General features: G+C 46.6%; 1 protein-coding gene across 1 annotated transcript in view; it reads right to left on the reverse strand.

Moving 5' to 3' along the window:
* The window catches only part of XPO6 (exportin 6), a 75414-nt gene that overhangs the window by 21658 nt on the left and 35789 nt on the right, over positions 1–17967 (reverse strand). Inside the window, 5 exon segments of the mRNA XM_032230646.1 lie at positions 1832–1901; positions 6851–6943; positions 11725–11833; positions 14868–14977; positions 17524–17650. Coding sequence (XP_032086537.1) covers positions 1832–1901; positions 6851–6943; positions 11725–11833; positions 14868–14977; positions 17524–17650 — 509 coding nt within the window.

A 17967-nucleotide genomic window follows, 5' to 3' on the forward strand; every position in this document is an offset into this window, starting at 1 on the left:
ATTCCTACTTTAATTTTCCCTCATTCTTGCTCATCTTCCTTCCATGAAAGCTTCAAATGCTTTTCAGACCAAAGTAACCTGATGGTACTACAAAAAACAATCCAAACCCTAAATCTTGAGTTTAAACTCGGGCGCTACAGGCAGTCCTCAATTTATGACCACATCTGAATTTTCTGCTGCTAAGTGAGATGGCTGTAAATTGAGTTTTGCTTCATTTTTCATGGCCACAGTTGTTAACTGAATCACTACAGTTGTTAGGTTAGTAACACTGCTGTAAAATGAATCTGGTTTCCTCCTTGACTTTGCTGGTCAAAAGATTAGGTGGCCCTGGGACACCGCAACCGTCATAAATATGAGACAGTTGCCAAGCACCCAGGTGTATGTTGTTCCAAAAATGTCCTTTTCAGTCCTCCCCTTCAAAACACTATTGTCAATCAATGTCACACACTGTACCTTCCTATGTCTCTGTAATGATTCTGGAGACTGTTTAAAAATGGTTATTAAAATGGAGACGGCTATAATGAAAAGCTCAATGCTGATTTTATTAATGCGTACTCTTCTGCAGAACACAATATACCCTTTATCAGATATAGTTGAGTGTTGTGGCTCAGCAGGAGCCGTTGGAGCTGTCACCAGACTCCGACAGCGAGGGGCCCTATGAGTCAGGGTTCCGACTCCGAGCAGGGCGCAGAGAGGCTGGTTGGCCACCAGGAAGCGCCTGAGCCTTGGACCAGTGGGGAGGAGACAAGGGAGTGTGATCCGGACATCAGCAGTGGGGAGGAGCCAAGGGAGGTTTCCTGGATGCCCGGCACCCGAGAGCTAATAGGCGTAAGGAACAGTTGCGCAGTTACAGGAGGTAATTGCACTCAGCTGGTGGTAATTAGGCTCCTCTCAAGACTATAAAAGGAATGCTTGTGCACACGCCCCTTTTGCAAGAGTCAACATATTAACTAATGCTGGAGAACTGTGGTGTTAGCTTGGCAGGCTGGATTGCTGCCAAGGCTTGTCTGTGCTGGTTTGCTGCCAAGGACCTGTCTGTCTGTTAATAAATTCCGTAAAGTATCTTTGGCTCGGCGTGCTTTGGTGTGGGACAAGGGGGGTCAGAACAGTTGGGTATAATTTCCCAGGATAGCCCCAAGGAAGGGGCGTGCATTTTGCCACAGCTATTGTGCACTGGGGACAAGGCGCTGGGTAAAATGGCAAAAAAGAGAAATAGGAAATAGGTGGATCCTATAGATTGTGGTTACTGACAAAAGGCTTGTTAGGAGTGATACGAATATTTTAGCAATGAATTGTACACAACCCTGGTATGAAATCCTGCCCTCTCTCAAAGCTGGGCCAATGGATGTTAAATTCCCCATCACATTCCAACTTATCTGTTCTTCTGTGCCAGACCCTGATCTCTTTCCAGAGACATGTTTTCAGCTCCTTTCAAATGCCAGCAACTGAGATCTTTTCCCTTTAATGCCCTGACTCTTACATCAATAGCATTTAAGACGATATACGTGTGTGTGTGTGTGTGTGTGTGTGTGTGTGTGTGTGTGTGTGTATGTATGTATGTATTTTAGTGTCACAACACCTGGTATGCCCAAATATGGGAGGAAGCAGACTGCTTCTTTTCTCTGTCTATCGGCTCGTCACAAGAGACCATCCAGAAAGAAAGCCAGTATTTTTACTGTTGCCTCTGTTACATTTGTGTTGCATTTGTGCTGTGGCAGAGTTTGCCTGCAATACTGCCCTCTAACCACTGTGCCACCAGGGCTCCTAATATTAATGGAGATTGGTCACATTTAACTGGCCCGAGACTTCATGTACAGAAAGTTTACCTTACCTGTCCCTGAGGTGACAACGAACTGTTGGAGTCCCAGATACACATCCATGTTTTCCTGGAGCACTGGAAACTAAAGCAAAAAAGGAAGGTGTAACTACAAGAGCTGAAATTAAAGTCAAAATGGATGAGACATCTCAAGCACGATGAATTTGGGGAGAGGGGGAGAATTCAGAAATTAAGTTTGAAAGATCAGCGTAGTTCCATTGCATGTTTCCCAATCTGGCCCTCTCAGCACGTGTTAAAAGCAAAATGTTCTCAAGGAAAAAAAAAGTCCAGTTTTTGAAAACTCACCTTTGGGACACAAATTTCCGGATAGCATAAGTCTTTCAGTGAAAAACCATTGGGAAAACATTTATCAAAAGCAATAAGTATTTCCCAGTCTGACCTACACCGTGTCTTTCTTAACGCCACCTCATGGTAAACAAAGTTTTAAAACCTGAGACCACCATTTAAAGCCTCTTCATCTCCCCCCCGCAAGTTTTTTTTTTTTTTTTTACATATCAGTGTGTGAAAAGTGTGGTACCTGAGTATCATGCATTTCATACACAAAAAAAGTATTAATCATATTTGTTTCATTTAACAAGCTTATATAATATATAGTAGTAACACACTTCTTTATATGGAATTTTAATCTTTCATGGTTTAGTTATTCAATATTTCAATATGTTATTTTTGTACTGATCACCCTATCTTAATTATCATACCTTTTGATGTAAATAAGATCAATCATATTTGTTACGTTTAACAAACTTATATTACTAATATTAATGCCAACATTTATATTACATTAAGATCTTCCATTATTGCTTTTTCAACTTGCTATTTGGTTATTCAATATTTCAATATATTGTTTTTATATCAATCACCCTATTCTACATAATACAGCCTCTTCCTCTTCAGGCTACACTGACACCGTGCCATTAATTTCATTGCTTTTCGACGGGGTAGTTTTCTGATTTTTATCTGTATTTTAATTATGGATTACTGCTATGTGAAATTATTTAGACTGTTTTATTAGAGACTTCAGGGTGTTTCATTATAAATTGCCACGAGTCTCTCTCTCTCTCCCTCAACACAGCAGGTAAAAAATATTGAATACATAATTAAAATGTCTGGAGTGATTTAGTTCCCCTCAGGAAATGTCATCTCGTCCTTTTGAAGCAATGGGGGAGAAACAGTGGGGAAACCCCTTGGTCTCTGCAATATGTGCTTGTCACAACCAAGAAATTTAAAGCACTAATTTCAGGCAAGGGCCGTTATGGAATCTGGCAGGTATGCCATCGGTTCTCAGCAGAAGATTATGAAACGTACAGCGCAGGAATCGTAATAAGCTCTTCTTTCCAGGAACCTAGTTAAACCAACATTAGGCCAACTTCCTAGGGTTTGCCTCAGTGGTGAATTCCGGTAGGCACTACTGCCGGTTCGCTCATGTGCATGCTTTGCGCACGCAGGAACAGTCCAATTAAAATTGTTCTGCACATTTAAATTGTCCTGCGCATACGCAAAACTGAAAAACAAGATGGCGCAGCCTGGGGAACCAATTTGGGGGCATGGCACGCCTGGGTCATTGCCATTTTCAGTGACCCAGGCCGCCAAACCACTACCAGTTCAGCCAAACCAGTCGGAACCGGTAGGAACCAACCACGGGTTTTCCTCCAGCTGCTCTATTTCGCTTTTGCAAAATTTTCCCATACGGGTAGCCTTTGACTTATGCCCATAATGGAGCCCACGGCAGTCGTTAAGTAAATCACCATGGTGTTAAGTGAATCCGCTGTCATGAAATGAATGCCGCAGTTGTTAAGCAAATCCATTGTTCGCTGGGAGGTGGGTTTTTTTTGGCCAAAAACTGTAAGTAAATGTCAGCGTTTGACTGGGGGAGACTGCCATAATTAGGACTGATTTCCCATCACTCCAAATGTGATCATGTGACCATGGAGGGAGCAGCCCTTGAACTTTGCAATTGGGTCATTTTGGGGGAAGGGGGTCTCAAGGGTATAACACTGAGCAGTCGCTAAGTGACCAGTCATAAGTTAAGGATGACCCGTAATATTTCTAACTTGGCAGCATTCTTGCAGTAATACCTAAAAGGGAAGTTTTTAAAACTTCATTTCTTTATCCAATTTATTTCCTGCCCATCTTTTCAAGGCGGGATTTGCAACCTGCTCGAAGAGGGGTTTGACTAGAAAACCTCCAAGGTGCCTTCCAACACTGGTATCCTGTGATTCCTTGTGGAAAGCAGCAGCTTCAGTCAAGGACTGAAGATTCTTGGAGATTCAAAGGGAGGCCTGTAGAGATTCTCAGTCATCCAGTTCTTGGTTATCCCAAAGATTCTTTTTTTCAAGAGGCAATTGGACTTTCTGGTTTTTTCTTTGAAGATGTTTCACTTCTCGGCAGTGGTGGGTTACAACTGGTACGCCCTGGTACGGGCGTACCGGTGCCTGCCAGGAGCACCGGATACCGTTTCGGTAAGGTGCTCCGGAGGGCTGGGTTGCCCGCCCACCGTCCTTACCTGTATTTGAGCTCTTTGGGGCGCATGGAACATACGGCGCCTGCACATGGAACATACGGCGCCTGTGCGATGCTCCGCCGAGCAGCTGGAGCGTTGCAGGTAAGAACGTATGCGCGTGCTGCACGCGTTCATGTGGAGGACGCCGGGCCCCGTTGCACCGTACCAGTTGCACCGAGATCCGGAACCCACCACTGCTTCTCGGCCAGGAAGCTCAAAGCTGAAGAAGCTTCTTGGATGAGAAGCAAAATGTCTTCAAAGAAAAAACAAAAAAGTCCAGTTGCCTCTTGAAAAAAGCACCTTTGGGACAATCATGACCTGGATGAAGGAGAATCTCTACAGACCTTTAAGTATACAATTTGGGATGGACACCTTGGAATGTGGGAGGAGGAACGGATTTCCAAAGGGAAAAAAATTGCAGACTGCAGGAACCATTTGCACCACTCAGGTGACCCTGAGGACACAGATAAACCTCCAAGTGGCCTCAACCACCCTCTCAAAGGATGCAAATGACCAGCTCTGTCTGCAAGGGATATAAATCCTTCCATTCCCTACCATCCAATCAGAGCTGAAGAAGCTTCTTGGATGAGAAGCGAAATTATCTTCAAAGGAAATCCAGAAAGTCCAGTTCCCTCTTGAAAAAAACGCACCTTTGGGTCAAGGACAAAGGTTATCGGAATAGATTTGGTATTAAAATGTGAATTAGAGACCCATGGGTCAAAAGTCTACGACGGATTCAAAAATTAGAACAGATGTAATAATGGTCTTCACTCCTGTAATAAAATTAGGCATGGAAGTTACCCTTGTGTAGCAAGTGGGAAAAGAAACAAAATCACATTGCACAAATGTTCTGCAGAAGTAACAAAAAACTCCGAACATTGCTGTTTCTTTTTCGTTCTGTCGTGCAAGATGTTGGGAAACGCTCTTCCACTCAACAGGATGTGGAATGTGCCCGCAAAGATCCATTCATCCACGAATAGGAAGAAATACAGAGCAGCTTTCATTCCTCAAGCTGCTTTTATTATCTACACGGTGGCTAATCACATGTTTCCAATGTTATTGGAACAGGGACGTGAGGTTCAAAAAGTTTTTAAAAACCCCAGCATACTGAAAAAACCAACCACGTGAGTATATTGCGAATAAGGAAGGAGAACATTAGAAACTAGTGAAAAAGAATCACTTTCACTGCGGTAAGCATAAACCAATGGCAACACTTGGGAGTTTTATAGGGGGCCTAAAAATGAAGTTTTTAGTAACAGAGTTTTTAATCATTCCACGTAATGAAGTGAGCTCCCGTTCCTTGTCCCAGCTTCTGCCAACCTAGCAGTTCGAAAGCACGTGAAAAATGCAAATAGAAAAATAGGAAACACTTTTGGTGGGAAGGTAACAGTGTTCCGTGCGCCTTCGCCGTTTAGTCATGCCGGCCACATGACCACGGAGACATGTTCGGATAGCGCTGGCTCTTTCGGCTTTGAAACAGAGATGAGCACCCCTCCTAGAGTCGGGAACGACTAGCACATATGTGCGAGGAGAACCTTTACGTTTAAAAATGAAGTTTCTTTTATCTATTTGGGTTCCGGTATCAGAATTTCCCTCAAATCTTCCCTATATAAAAGTTTGCCAACTTGATTCTTACAACCTTATTTTAGGCACAGATAACTTTTTAGCACATTGCTTTCCATGGCGAGTTGGGGAAAAAAAAATTAAACTTCTAGTTCTACCGAGAGTTTCTCAACCTTGGGAACTCCTAAGAGGTATGGGCTCCCCATAGCTGCCTGGGGAATTCTGGGAATTGAAGCCCACCATTTTAAAAGTTCCCAAGGCTGAAAAATACGGAGTGAAATTAAATGAATCAGGAGAAAGCAATGAGCACTGTTGTACTTAAGAGAGTGCCCAGAGCAAGCGCAAGAGAGGACGATAATCACAAAGGGAAGGATTAACAAGGATGCTAGCATGTCGTGCTTAACATAAATTATTTTACCTACTCCTGTTTTCAGGTAAACCCCAAAAGTTAACTCTTCTCCCAAATATCATAAACAGGATTTTCCAGGCTACATCCAAATGGCAGGCCAGGTCCCACCCCTGCCAGGTAGTGCTGACAGCCTGAGGCATGCTGGCTGAAGAATTATGGGAGTTGAAGTCCACAAGTCTTAAAGTTGCCAAGGTTTGGAGACTCCTGCTCTAGTGGATCCCGCACAGCAATAGCAATAGCAGTAGACTTATATACCGCTTCATAGGGCTTTCAGCCCTCTCTAAGCGGTTTACAGAGAGTCAGCATATTGCCCCCAACAATCCGGGTCCTCATTTTACCCACCTCGGAAGGATGGAAGGCTGAGTCAACCCTGAGCCGGTGAGATTTGAACCGCTGAACTGCTGATCTAGCAGTAGCCTGCAGTGCTGCATTTAACCACTGCGCCACCTCGGCACAGAGCAAGGAATGGGACTAGATGGCCTCTAAGATCCTTCTCAGCTCTGCTCTTTATTATTGTACGATATTCACTCTATACACTTACCAGCATAGAGAAGGCATGAGTTGGCAAAAGCTCCATAACTTTGGCCACAACTTCTAAGCTCTGAAGGAGATACCTCTGCCATTCGGTCTGTTGCTGTTGAAGGGTTAAAAACAAAGATGTAATCTGCCATTTTAAAATTTCCTTTAAAGTCAGGCTCATAACTCTAAACCCGGAACCTTAATGGAACAATTGGAAGGGGGGGGGGAAGCAATTACCATATTTTTCGGACTATAAGACGCACTGGTGTATAAGACACACCAATACTTTTGAAGAGGTAAGTAAGAAAAAAAAAGTTCTTGTCCTCCCCAGCCCCCAGGAGCACTCTGCAGCCTTCAGCAAGCCTGGGGGAAGGCAGAAACACCGTTTTTTTTGCCTTCCCCCAGCTCTGTTGAAGCCTGCAGAGTTCTGCTGGGGGAAGGCAAAAGCGAAAAACAGCCCATTTCCCCCCCAAAATGGGATGTGGGGGTGGGATTTGGGAGGCCAAAAATGGTTGTATTCAGTGTATAAGACACACCAACATTTCCACGCTCTTTTTTTGGGGGGGGGGAAGGTGAGTCTTATACTCCGAAAAATACGGTACACTGTGAAATCAAAACGGCTCCAAGGAGAAAGGTTCTAATCTCCCCATGCTGGTTTTCAAATGACGGGAAATATTTTCAGCATGGTGGATGGTTTAAAGATGATGTTACCCGTCTGTATTCTAAAGCAGTGATATCCAACCCTTTGTCCATGAACTGGCACCAGTCCATAGCATGCCAGAAACTGGAAACAAGTGAAGCTCCCATCTTCATTAGGTTTTAGGTTTTTTAGGTTTTATTGGGATTTATATGCCGCCCTTTTCCCTGAGGGGACTCAGGGCGGCTTACAACCACAGGGGAGGGGAAGTGCAAGGTCAAAACAAACACTTTGTGAACAAAAGAAAAATAATAAAACACAACTTTCATTCAGCAATCAAACACTCGGGCGGGTAATTGGAAGTCTATCCCCAGGCCTGCTGGGAGAGCCAGATCTTGAGGGCTGCGCGGAAGGTCTGGATCGTGGTGAGGGTGCGGATCTCCATGGGGAGCTCGTTCCATAGGGTCGGGGCAGCAACAGAAAAGGCTCTCCTCCGTGTGGTCGCCAGTCGACATTGACTGGCAGATGGAATTCGGAGGAGGCCCAGTCTGTGCGATCTGATTGGTCGATTTAGGGAGGTAATCGGCAGAAGGCGGTCTCTCAAGTACCCAGATCCACTACCATGGAGTGCTTTAAAGATGGTCATCATTATCCTGAAGCGCACCCGGAGACCAACAGGCAGCCAGTGCAGCTCGCGGAGGACAGGTGTAACGTGGGCGAACCGAGGTGCGCCCACTATCACTCGCGCGGCTGCATTTTGGACTAGCTGTAGTCGCCGGATGCACTTCAGGGGCAACCCCATGTAGAGCCCATTGCAGTATTCCAGTCTAGAGATCACAAGGGCTCGAGTGACTGTTGTGAGGGCCCCCCGATCTAGGTAGGGCCGCAACTGGCGGACCAGGCGAACCTGGGCAAATGCCCCCCTGGTCACAGCTGACAGCTGATGGTCAAAAGTCAGCTGTGGATCCAGGAGGACTCCTAAGTTGCGGACCCTATCTGAGGGGTATAAAATTTGACCCCCCAGCCTAAGCGTTGGTGTATTAGCCAAATTATTGGGGGGGAAACACAACAGCCACTCGGTCTTATCCGGGTTGAGCACCAGTTTGTTAGCACTCATCCAGTTCTTAACGGCCTCCAGACCCCGGTTCATCACGTCCACCGCTTCATTGAGTTGGCACGGGGCGGACAGATACAATTGCGTATCGTCCGCATATTGATGGTATTTTATCCCGTGCCTCCGAATGATCTCGCCCAGCGGTTTCATGTATATGTTAAATAGTAGGGGGGATAGGACCGAACCCTGAGGTACTCCACACGTTAGGGGCCTCAGGGACGATCTCTGCCCCCCTACTAACACCGACTGCGACCTGTCCGAGAGGTAGGAGGAGAACCACCGCAAAACAGTGCCTCCCACTCCCACCTCCCGCAGTCGTCGCAGAAGGATACCATGGTCGATGGTATCGAAAGCCGCTGAGAGGTCAAGGAGAACCAGGATGGACGCATAGCCTCCATCTCTGGCCCTCCAGAGATCATCGGTCAATGCGACCAAAGCGGTTTCTGTGCTGTAACCAGGTCTGAAGCCGGACTGGAAGGGGTCAAGATAACTAGCTTCCTCCAAGGCCTGTCGAAGCTGAAAGGCCACCACCTTCTCAACAACCTTCCCAATAAAGGGAAGGTTGGAGACAGGACGAAAGTTGTTTAAGATGGCTGGATCTAACGATGGTTTCTTTAGGAGGGGTCTCACCACCGCCGTTTTGAGCGCGGCGGGGAAGTGCCCCTCCCGAAGGGAGGCGGTGACAACCGCCTGGATCCAGCCATGTGTCACCTCCCTGCTGTTGGCCACCAGCCAGGAGGGACACGGGTCCAGAATACAAGTGGAGGCACTTACAGCTCGGATGGCCTTGTCCACATCCCCAGAGGCAACTTCCTGGAACTCAACCCAGAACTGATGTGGCAAATGATCCTCCTGTGTCTCAGCTGGATCTACTGCGGTGGAGTCTAAGTCCGATCGAAACCGAGCTACTTTGTCCGCCAAGAATTGAGCATAATCCTCAGCCCTACCCTGCAAGGGGTCTCCCGCATCCCTCCTATTAAGGAGGGAGCGGGTTATCCTGAACAGGGCGGCTGGGCGTGACTCGGCGGACGCAACCAAGGAAGAAATATATGATCTTTTTGCAGTTCTTAATGCTCGGACATAGTCCTTGGTGCAGGTAGTTAAGAGTGCTCGGTTTGCCTCGGACCTATCGGACCTCCACTGGTGCTCTAGGCATCTCCTCCGGCGTTTCTTCTCCCGGAGTTCCTCGGTAAACCAGGGAACTCTCCGGGATCCACTGACCCGGAGGGGCCGTAGTGGCGCAATCCGGTCGAGAGACTCCGACGCCGCCGAGTACCAGGCAGCAGCCAGAGTCTCCGCCGAACTGTGGGCGAGGGTATCAGGAATAACCCCAAGCTCCGTCTGGAACCTCAAAGGGTCCATAAGTCGCCTGGGGCGGAACCACCTGGTCGGTTCCTCCTCCCCACGGTGGGGGTTTGGCCTCCGGAAGTCAAGCCTCAGTAGGCAATGGTCTGACCACGACAGGGGTATGATCTCATTACCCCTCAGACCAAGATCACACATCCACTGCTCCGAGAGAAATACGAGGTCGAGCATGTGACCCGCTGCATGGGTTGGGCCCCGAATTACTTGGGTCAAGCCCATGGCTGTCATGGAAGCCATGAACTCCTGCGCCCCTTCAGAGCGTTCACCGAGCGATGGCAAGTTGAAATCCCCCAGAACTATAAGCCTGGGGAACTCAACTGCCAGCTCGGCTACTGACTCGAGGAGCGAGGGGAGGGATGCTGCAACGCAGTTGGGAGGCAGGTACGTTAGCAGCAAACCCACTTGACCCTTGAGGTCCAACTTTATCAGCAGAGACTCACACCCGACAAGCTCCGGAGCAGGGACCCTACGAGGTAACAGAGACTCCCGGATTACAATAGCCACACCGCCACCCCTTCCCTGGGCTCTCGGCTGATGAAGCACCTGAAATCCCTCTGGGCACATCTCTACAAGGGGGACTCCTCCTTCTGTGCCCAGCCAGGTTTCAGTAATACATGCCAGGTCTGCCCTCTCGTCAACAATTAAGTCCCGGACGAGGGGAGCTTTGTGAACAACAGACCTGGCATTTAGCGACAACAGCCTGAGACCAGGGTCCTGACTACTCGCGCCATCTGGTCTTGGAGTGGGACTCCTAGGGCCGGAAGGAGGGATCTCTGTAATGTAGCGAACCCTCCTTCCCCGGTAATGGCCAGCCCTAAGGTCCCCGCCGTATCTGCCTCTCTTCATGATGCAGGCAGCATGTGAAACCACGCTCAAAAATCTCTCTCTATGGAACCGGTGCCCCAAAAGTTGGGGGCCGCTGATCTAAAGTGGAACAGTCCATTTTATCTCATTTCCCTTCAGCGCGACAGGAGTTAGATCAGGGGTGTCAAACTCAATTTCACTGAGGGCCGCATCAGGGCTGTGATTGACTTTGGGAGGGCATGACCGGCTGGGAGAGCGTGGCCAGCTTGATTCCATTCTCTGGGAGTGACCGACTGGGTGGGCGTGGCCAGCTTGACACCACTCCCCAAACTGTTGGCATGTTTCCCCTTTGCATTGGGTAGACCAGGCCGAAGCAACGTTGGTTGACTGGGCCGAAGCGACGCAGGGTGGTTCCTTACATTTTCCAAGACAGCTCTGTGGGCTGGATCCGACCACATTGCGGGCTGGATGCGGCCCGCAGGCCTTGAGTTTGACACCCTTGAGTTAGATCCTTGGGTTTGGAAAATCTTACAGAATCTCATTTCTGTCGTTCTCTATTGGGTACATCTTCTACTGCCTCCATTCTGAGAACGGGTCTCTTCGTAACACTTTTAGTCTCACAATATGGTAACCAGTGTCTACGCAGATTCTCAAGTCATCCAGATCGTGGTTGTCCCAAACGTGCTTTTTCCAAAGGCAGCTAACAGGACTTCCTTTGCTTTTTTCCTTGAAGATGTTTCGCTTCTCATCTGAGCAGCTTTATCCTTCCGTCCTCCATCATTCAGTCAGAACTGAAGAATGTTCTTGGTTGAGAAGCGAAACATCTTCAGGGAAAAGTCCAGTTGCCATCTGGAAAAAGCACCTTTGGGGCATCCTTTGAAAGGTGCAAAAAGGGATGCTGTGGGGAGGGAATCCTTTGGCCTATAGGCTGCCCCCCAACCCGCAATCTCACACCTCCAAGGACTCAGTTTCTTACATCATCGTCCAGCGTCTCATCGTCCAGCTCTTCCAACTGGGCCTGGTTGTACCTGAACTGTATTCGGTTTAGGACTTCGGTCAACAGCAAAACCAGAGCATCCTCGTATCTGGGGGAAAGCAAAACGGTCCAAAATGAGGAAGAAGCAGGGAGAAAGAAAAGGCTCGTGACCTCATTTGTCGCCAAGGAAATACTTTAGCCAGCCCTGCTGCTGCAAGCGGAAATCACCAAGCAGGCTGCAACCGGACTCATTCAAAACCAGTCCGTTTTTCTGTTAGTGAACTTAATCAAAGGGTTTCCTCAAAGCATTGTGTGCAGGCAACATTGCCAAGTAGCCTGCTCTGAATTTTGCAAGACAAAAGAGAAGTCCCCGATGTATTGAGATGGATCCCTGGGCTGAGGACACTGCTGTTCTGACCCAGGCTTCCTTAGAAAGCAAGATGCAAAGTCTCGGTCCCGACAAAACCTCTTTTATTAACACGACTGTGAATTCCTTTCATTCGCAGTCAGCCGGGCACAGTCTTTCTGAGGAATGTTCATCTACACGCACCTTATCTCGTTTAGAGTGCTGCCAGATAACTAGTTTCATGTGGCACATGTGCCGTAAGTTCATCATCACAGCTCTAATCAGGGGTGAAATCCTCCCAGTTCGGCCCAGTTTGGCCAGAACCGATAGGGACGATTGTCCTTGGATCTGAGAACCGGAAATAAAATCAAAGCTTCCGAGGATCGTGCGATCGTCGGAAGCTTCCCTCTCTCCCCCTGCTTTTTAAAGCATTTTTTCCCCTGCCGGTTTGGGAGGATAGGCAGGAAAATAATGCTTTAAAAAGCGGAGGGGGGTGGGAGCTTCCGATGATTGCACAGATCGGCTTCGTGGCCAACTTTTTTAAGCATTATTTTTCCTGCTTATTCGCCCGAACCAGCAGGAAAAAATGGCTTTAAAAAGTGAAAAAAAAGTTGGCCACGCCCACCCAGTCACATGACCACCACCACCACCCCAGCCACGCCCACAGAAAAAAATAGATTTCACCACTAGCTCTAATGAATACACAAAGCAGTGAAGTGGCTTCGCTAAGCGGAAGCCTCAAACGCCGGCCCTGTGTTGCAACCGCACTCCCATTTACGTGTAAACATTCACTTTACATTTCCTGTTCCCATGACTGCAGAAAGAGCTTCAGCAAAAGGAAGGTTTGTCCACGAAGAGGAATGCAGTGTTATTTCTGCTTGTTCGTGCTTCGCTATTACAAGGGACAGCTGGCTCGGCTGGCTCCGCTTCTCTCTATTCCAAGTCATCAAACTCGGATTGAAAGAATTAAGAATTGTTCCAGGCTTAATGGGCCAGACCACAACATTTCCCTCTGGTACATTAGCTTTGTTGTTCTCAAATTTAATACAGGGAGTGCTTGAGGCTGAAGGATGCACTCACTGGATATTTAATATGTATTTAATTATATTAGACTAGCTGACAACCCGGCGTTGCCTGGGTATTTATTTATAGGGGGGAAATGTCCGGACCAAATGTAATTTCTAATGTTGGATTTTCCCCCTTACCAGAGAGAGCCCCCTTGTGGAGTACTGTGAAGCCGTATGGAAACTCCACTGCGCTGTACAGTAGAAGCCATTTTGCGGCAGTACGGTAGAAGCCATTTTAAGGCACAACAGGCTGCATCTTAACGGAACACACACCCTGAGGGGTGTTCGGGGTGTCTAACTCCCACAGTAGTTTTTCTAGAGAGTAAGTGATTTGTGTACTAAATTTGGTTGAAGTTGCTTGAGGCATTCCAGTTATGCTGGTGTACACATACACGGACACACATAGAACTATAGGTAGGTAGATAGATAGATGACAGATGACAGGCAGATAGATAGATAGATAGATAGATAGATAGATAGATAGATAGATAGATAGATAGATAGATAGATAGATGGTGCACATTCCAGACTTGACTCCTACCAGTAGTTTCAAGAGAAACAGCTCATAATTCCATGTTCTGACTGTAATTCCACATACATGGAGTATGTTTTTTTTCACTCTTTCTCAAGCAAACAGTACAGGCGGTCCTTGACTTACGACCACAACTGAGCCCGAAATTTATGTCATGTAGGCGAGGCATTTGTTAAGTGAGTTTTGCCCCAGTTTATGACTTTTCTCGCCACAGCTGTTAAGTGAATTACTGCAGTCGATAAGTCAGTAAGCCACTTGTGAAGTGAATTTGCTTCCCCCAATGACTTTGCTTGTAACAAGGTCGCAAAAGGGCATCATCGCGTGATGCTGGGCAACCGTCATGAGTCAGTGGTCAAGTTTCTGAATTTGGAGCATGTGACCGTCAGGATGCTGCAACGGTTGCAAATGGTTATAAGTCACTTATATGTAACTTTGAACGGGCAGAAAATGGGACTGTTGTGAGTCAAGGACTACCTATTCCTGGAATGGACTGGACTGGAATAGAATAGAACTGAACAATGGAATGAGAACAGAACAATGGAATGAGAATAGAATAGAATATTGGAATGAAGAATGGAATGGAATGGAATAGAATAGAACAGGGAATGGAATGAGAATAGGAATAGAATAGAACAGGGAATAGAATATTGGAATGAAGAATGGAATGGAATGGAATAGAACAGTGTTTGTCAACCTTGGCAACTTGAAGATGTCCAGACTTCAACTCCCAGAATTCCCCAGCCAGCATTCGCTGGCTGGGGAATTCTGGGAGTTGAAGTCCAGACATCTTCAAGTTGCCAAGGTTGACAAACACTGGAATAGAATAATGGAATGAACATTAGAATATTGGAATGAAGAATGGAATGGAATGGAATAGAACAGAACAGGGAATGGAATGAGAATAGAACAGAACAGAACAATGGAATGAGAATAGAACAGAATATTGGAATGAAGAATGGAATAGAATAGAATAGGGAATGGAATGGAATAGAATAATGGAATGACATTAGAATATTGGAATGAGAATAGAATAAAATAGAATAGAGTAACAGTTGGAAGGGACCTTGGAAGTCTTCTAGTCCAACCCCCTAGGAGACTGACAGGGGAATAACATTGCAAAAAACACTGAGTCAAGTAATCATGGCATAACGTGTGTGTTTTTGATTACCCAACCTGAACATCAAACTCTGTGGCTTACCTGTTGAGTACGGCTTCTTTATCTGCCAAGCGATTCTTTATTTTACTTGTCAAATAGTCCAAAAACAGAGCCCAGATGTCTAAGCAGGAAAAGTAACCTTCATGCGTGGGCTGAAACGGGTACATCAAAAACAGGTTGTTTAGCCACACAACTGGTGGTGAACAGACACCTTTGTAAGTCATTCCATAAAAAAAAATTAAACCTCTCCTATTGCAGTATCTTTCTCCTGCCACGCCCACAAAGCCACGCCCACAGAACCGGTAGTAAAAAAATGTGAACCCCACCGCTGCACTGATTACATGATATCAACTCGATGTCATCTCTTAGCAACCACAGTAATCGACTGTCCCGAAAATAAAATGTCCCCAACTGGGCCTTTTAGATCTCTCAAGTGGTACATTCATTGCTTTTTTCATTGAGTACCTCCACCTGGCTGCTGACCATTTTCCTTGCTTTTCTTCCAACTTTCTTAGTAATACGGGCTTATCAAAGCAGCTGGTTTTTGCGCTGATTAGGTGGCATCATTATAGCATTCAGCAATCACCTATATCTGCGATGGCGAACCTGTGGCACGCATGCCACAGGTGGTACCCGGAACCATTTGTTAGGGCACGCCAGGCGTTGCCCTGTCAGTTGGCTAGCTGACTTCGGCCTTCTTTTGAGGCCATTTTCCGCCCTCTGGAGGCTTCAGGGAAGCCCCATGAAGCCTCCGGAGCACGAAAAACCGCTCCTATGGACAAACCAGAAATTCAGGAACGGACTTCCAGTTTGCTCGTAGGACCATTTTTCGCCCTCCAGAGCCTTCAGGAAAGGCTCTGAAAGGGTCCGGAGGTCGAAAATTGGCCCTACAGACAAACCGGAAGTCACCATTCCCGAACTTCCGGGTTCCCCGTAGGGCTGTTTTTTGCCCTTCAGGGAAGGTTCAGGGGATCTCCTGAAGCCTCTAAAGGGCGGGGGGGAGCTGGGAGGCTGGTTTGCCCTCCTTAGGGTCTTAGAAAGCCTCTGGAGCCTGGGGAGGGTGAAAAAAAAACCTGTAAAAAACGGGTGGGAGATAATCGTGCGTACATGCACGCATTGGGGAGGCGCATGCATAGCATTATGGGCGTGGCACACCCGCACACAACCTCCCTGCATGAGAGCCAAAAAAGGTTCGCCATAACTGACCTAGATATTCTCCACAGGGACCCTTCCCCAACCTGGCCCTTTAGGAGTTGCAACGCTTCACCATAGTCACTCTGACCAAGTCCATCTGACTTACTCCTGAGTTTCTTCCTCTTCCCTTTCACCTTTCCCGAGAATTACAGGTGACTCAGGTGAGTTGGGTCTTTTTTGCAATTTTGATTAATTATATCCAGACAGAGCCGAGGTGGCGCAGTGGTTAAATGCAGCACTGCAGGTTACTTCAGCTGACTGCAGTTCTGCAGTTCGGCTGTTCAAATCTCACCAGCTCAAGGTTGACTCAGCCTTCCATCGTTCCGAGGTGGGTAAAATGAGGACCCAGATTGTTGGGGGCAATATGCTGACTCTGTAAACCGCTTAGAGGGGGCTGAAAGCCCTATGAAGCGGTATATAAGTCTAACTGCTATTGCTATTGCTATATGCCAAGGGTTGACTCTTGGTGTCTACAGGTAGTCCTCAACGTACGACCCCAATTGAGCCCAACATTTCTGATGCTAAGTGAAACATTAGCTGAGTGAATTTTCCCCCATTTTATTACTTTTCTTGCCGCGGCTGTTAAGGGAATAGCTGCAGTCATTTACTTAGTAACCTGGCTGTTAAATGAATCTGGCTTTCCCAATGATTTTGTGTCAACTTTGAATCTAACCTGGCAGCAGTCATTTTTTTCTATTCCTCTATTGCCACAGAGTGGGGGAAGGAGGATGGAATGCATTGCTAGACAAAACACAGAGCTTTCTCGTAGGAACCAAGGTCATCTCTACAGGTGGTGGATAGAGACGGGGAGGAGTGCCTGGAGAGCCTGCCAATTAACCTAATTGGGCAACTTGATCTGTGATTTTTGGGGAGGGAGTTATTTCCTCTTTTAATTATACAGAAACAGCGGGAAACATTGGTTTTCCATTTGATTGTGACGATATAATGTACCCAATAAAGAAGTTCTTAGAGGAAGACCTCAGCTTCAGTTCTGATTTGCTTGGGTTCATTAGTCAGGATCATGACACTTTGTCAGAAGATCACCCCAAAATGATCACATGACCACATGCAATTGACATGAAGATAAATCAGTTGCCAAGCACCTGAATTTTGATCACGTGACTATAGGAATACTGCAATGGTTGTTAAGTGTGAAAAACGATCACAAGTTGCTTTTTTCAGAACCGCTATAACTTCGAGCGGTCACTAAATGACTGTTACTGTTGTAAGTTGAGGACCACCTGTACATAGATAGATCTTCTCCAAGGTGGGAAAAACATACATGCAGATTTCGCAGAGGACAATCCACAATCCAAGACAGGCTCTATTTTGAAATGCAAGGTTAATAAACGAAACAGGAAAAAAATAATCAAGAGTTCCTCATGCAGAACCCCTGAGCCAAAATACACAGAAAACAGTTTTGCACCTTTGCAGAAATATATTTCTATGCAAGATAGCGATCACAACACATGAACAGGGCTGCCAATTTTAAAGGAGTGAGTACCTGATGAAATGTGTATTTGAACAGCAGTGAAAGGAATTCAACCACAGGGAACTGCGAGTAGGACTCAATCCTTCTCAAGTGGACACTCACAAAAAGGCGTAGAAAGTCAGTAAACTTCTCTATGTAGCTGCAAGAGAAAGAGGAAGGAACCCGAGTAAGCCAAGGGGGTGATGGCTAAGAAGCAACAAAGAATAAGGAATTAAAAAAGCCACTTGATTGCTCTTTGAAAAGATAAACAGATTCATCGTCATTTTTTAACAATTGAATGAAAGCTCTACCATCATTACCTATGCAGCGGGAAACCCTGCCTTCCATTATTACCTGAAACAGCAGAAAAAGACTTAGTGCTTGTTCAAGCTAAGAGCTTCCACAATGAAACCTCCTTAATGGTTTATGCCAGGGGTGTCAAACTCAAGGCCCAGGGCCTGGATCTAGCCTGCAGGG

This window comes from Thamnophis elegans, chromosome 14, assembly GCF_009769535.1.
Source record: "Thamnophis elegans isolate rThaEle1 chromosome 14, rThaEle1.pri, whole genome shotgun sequence".
Lineage (NCBI taxonomy): Eukaryota > Metazoa > Chordata > Lepidosauria > Squamata > Colubridae > Thamnophis > Thamnophis elegans.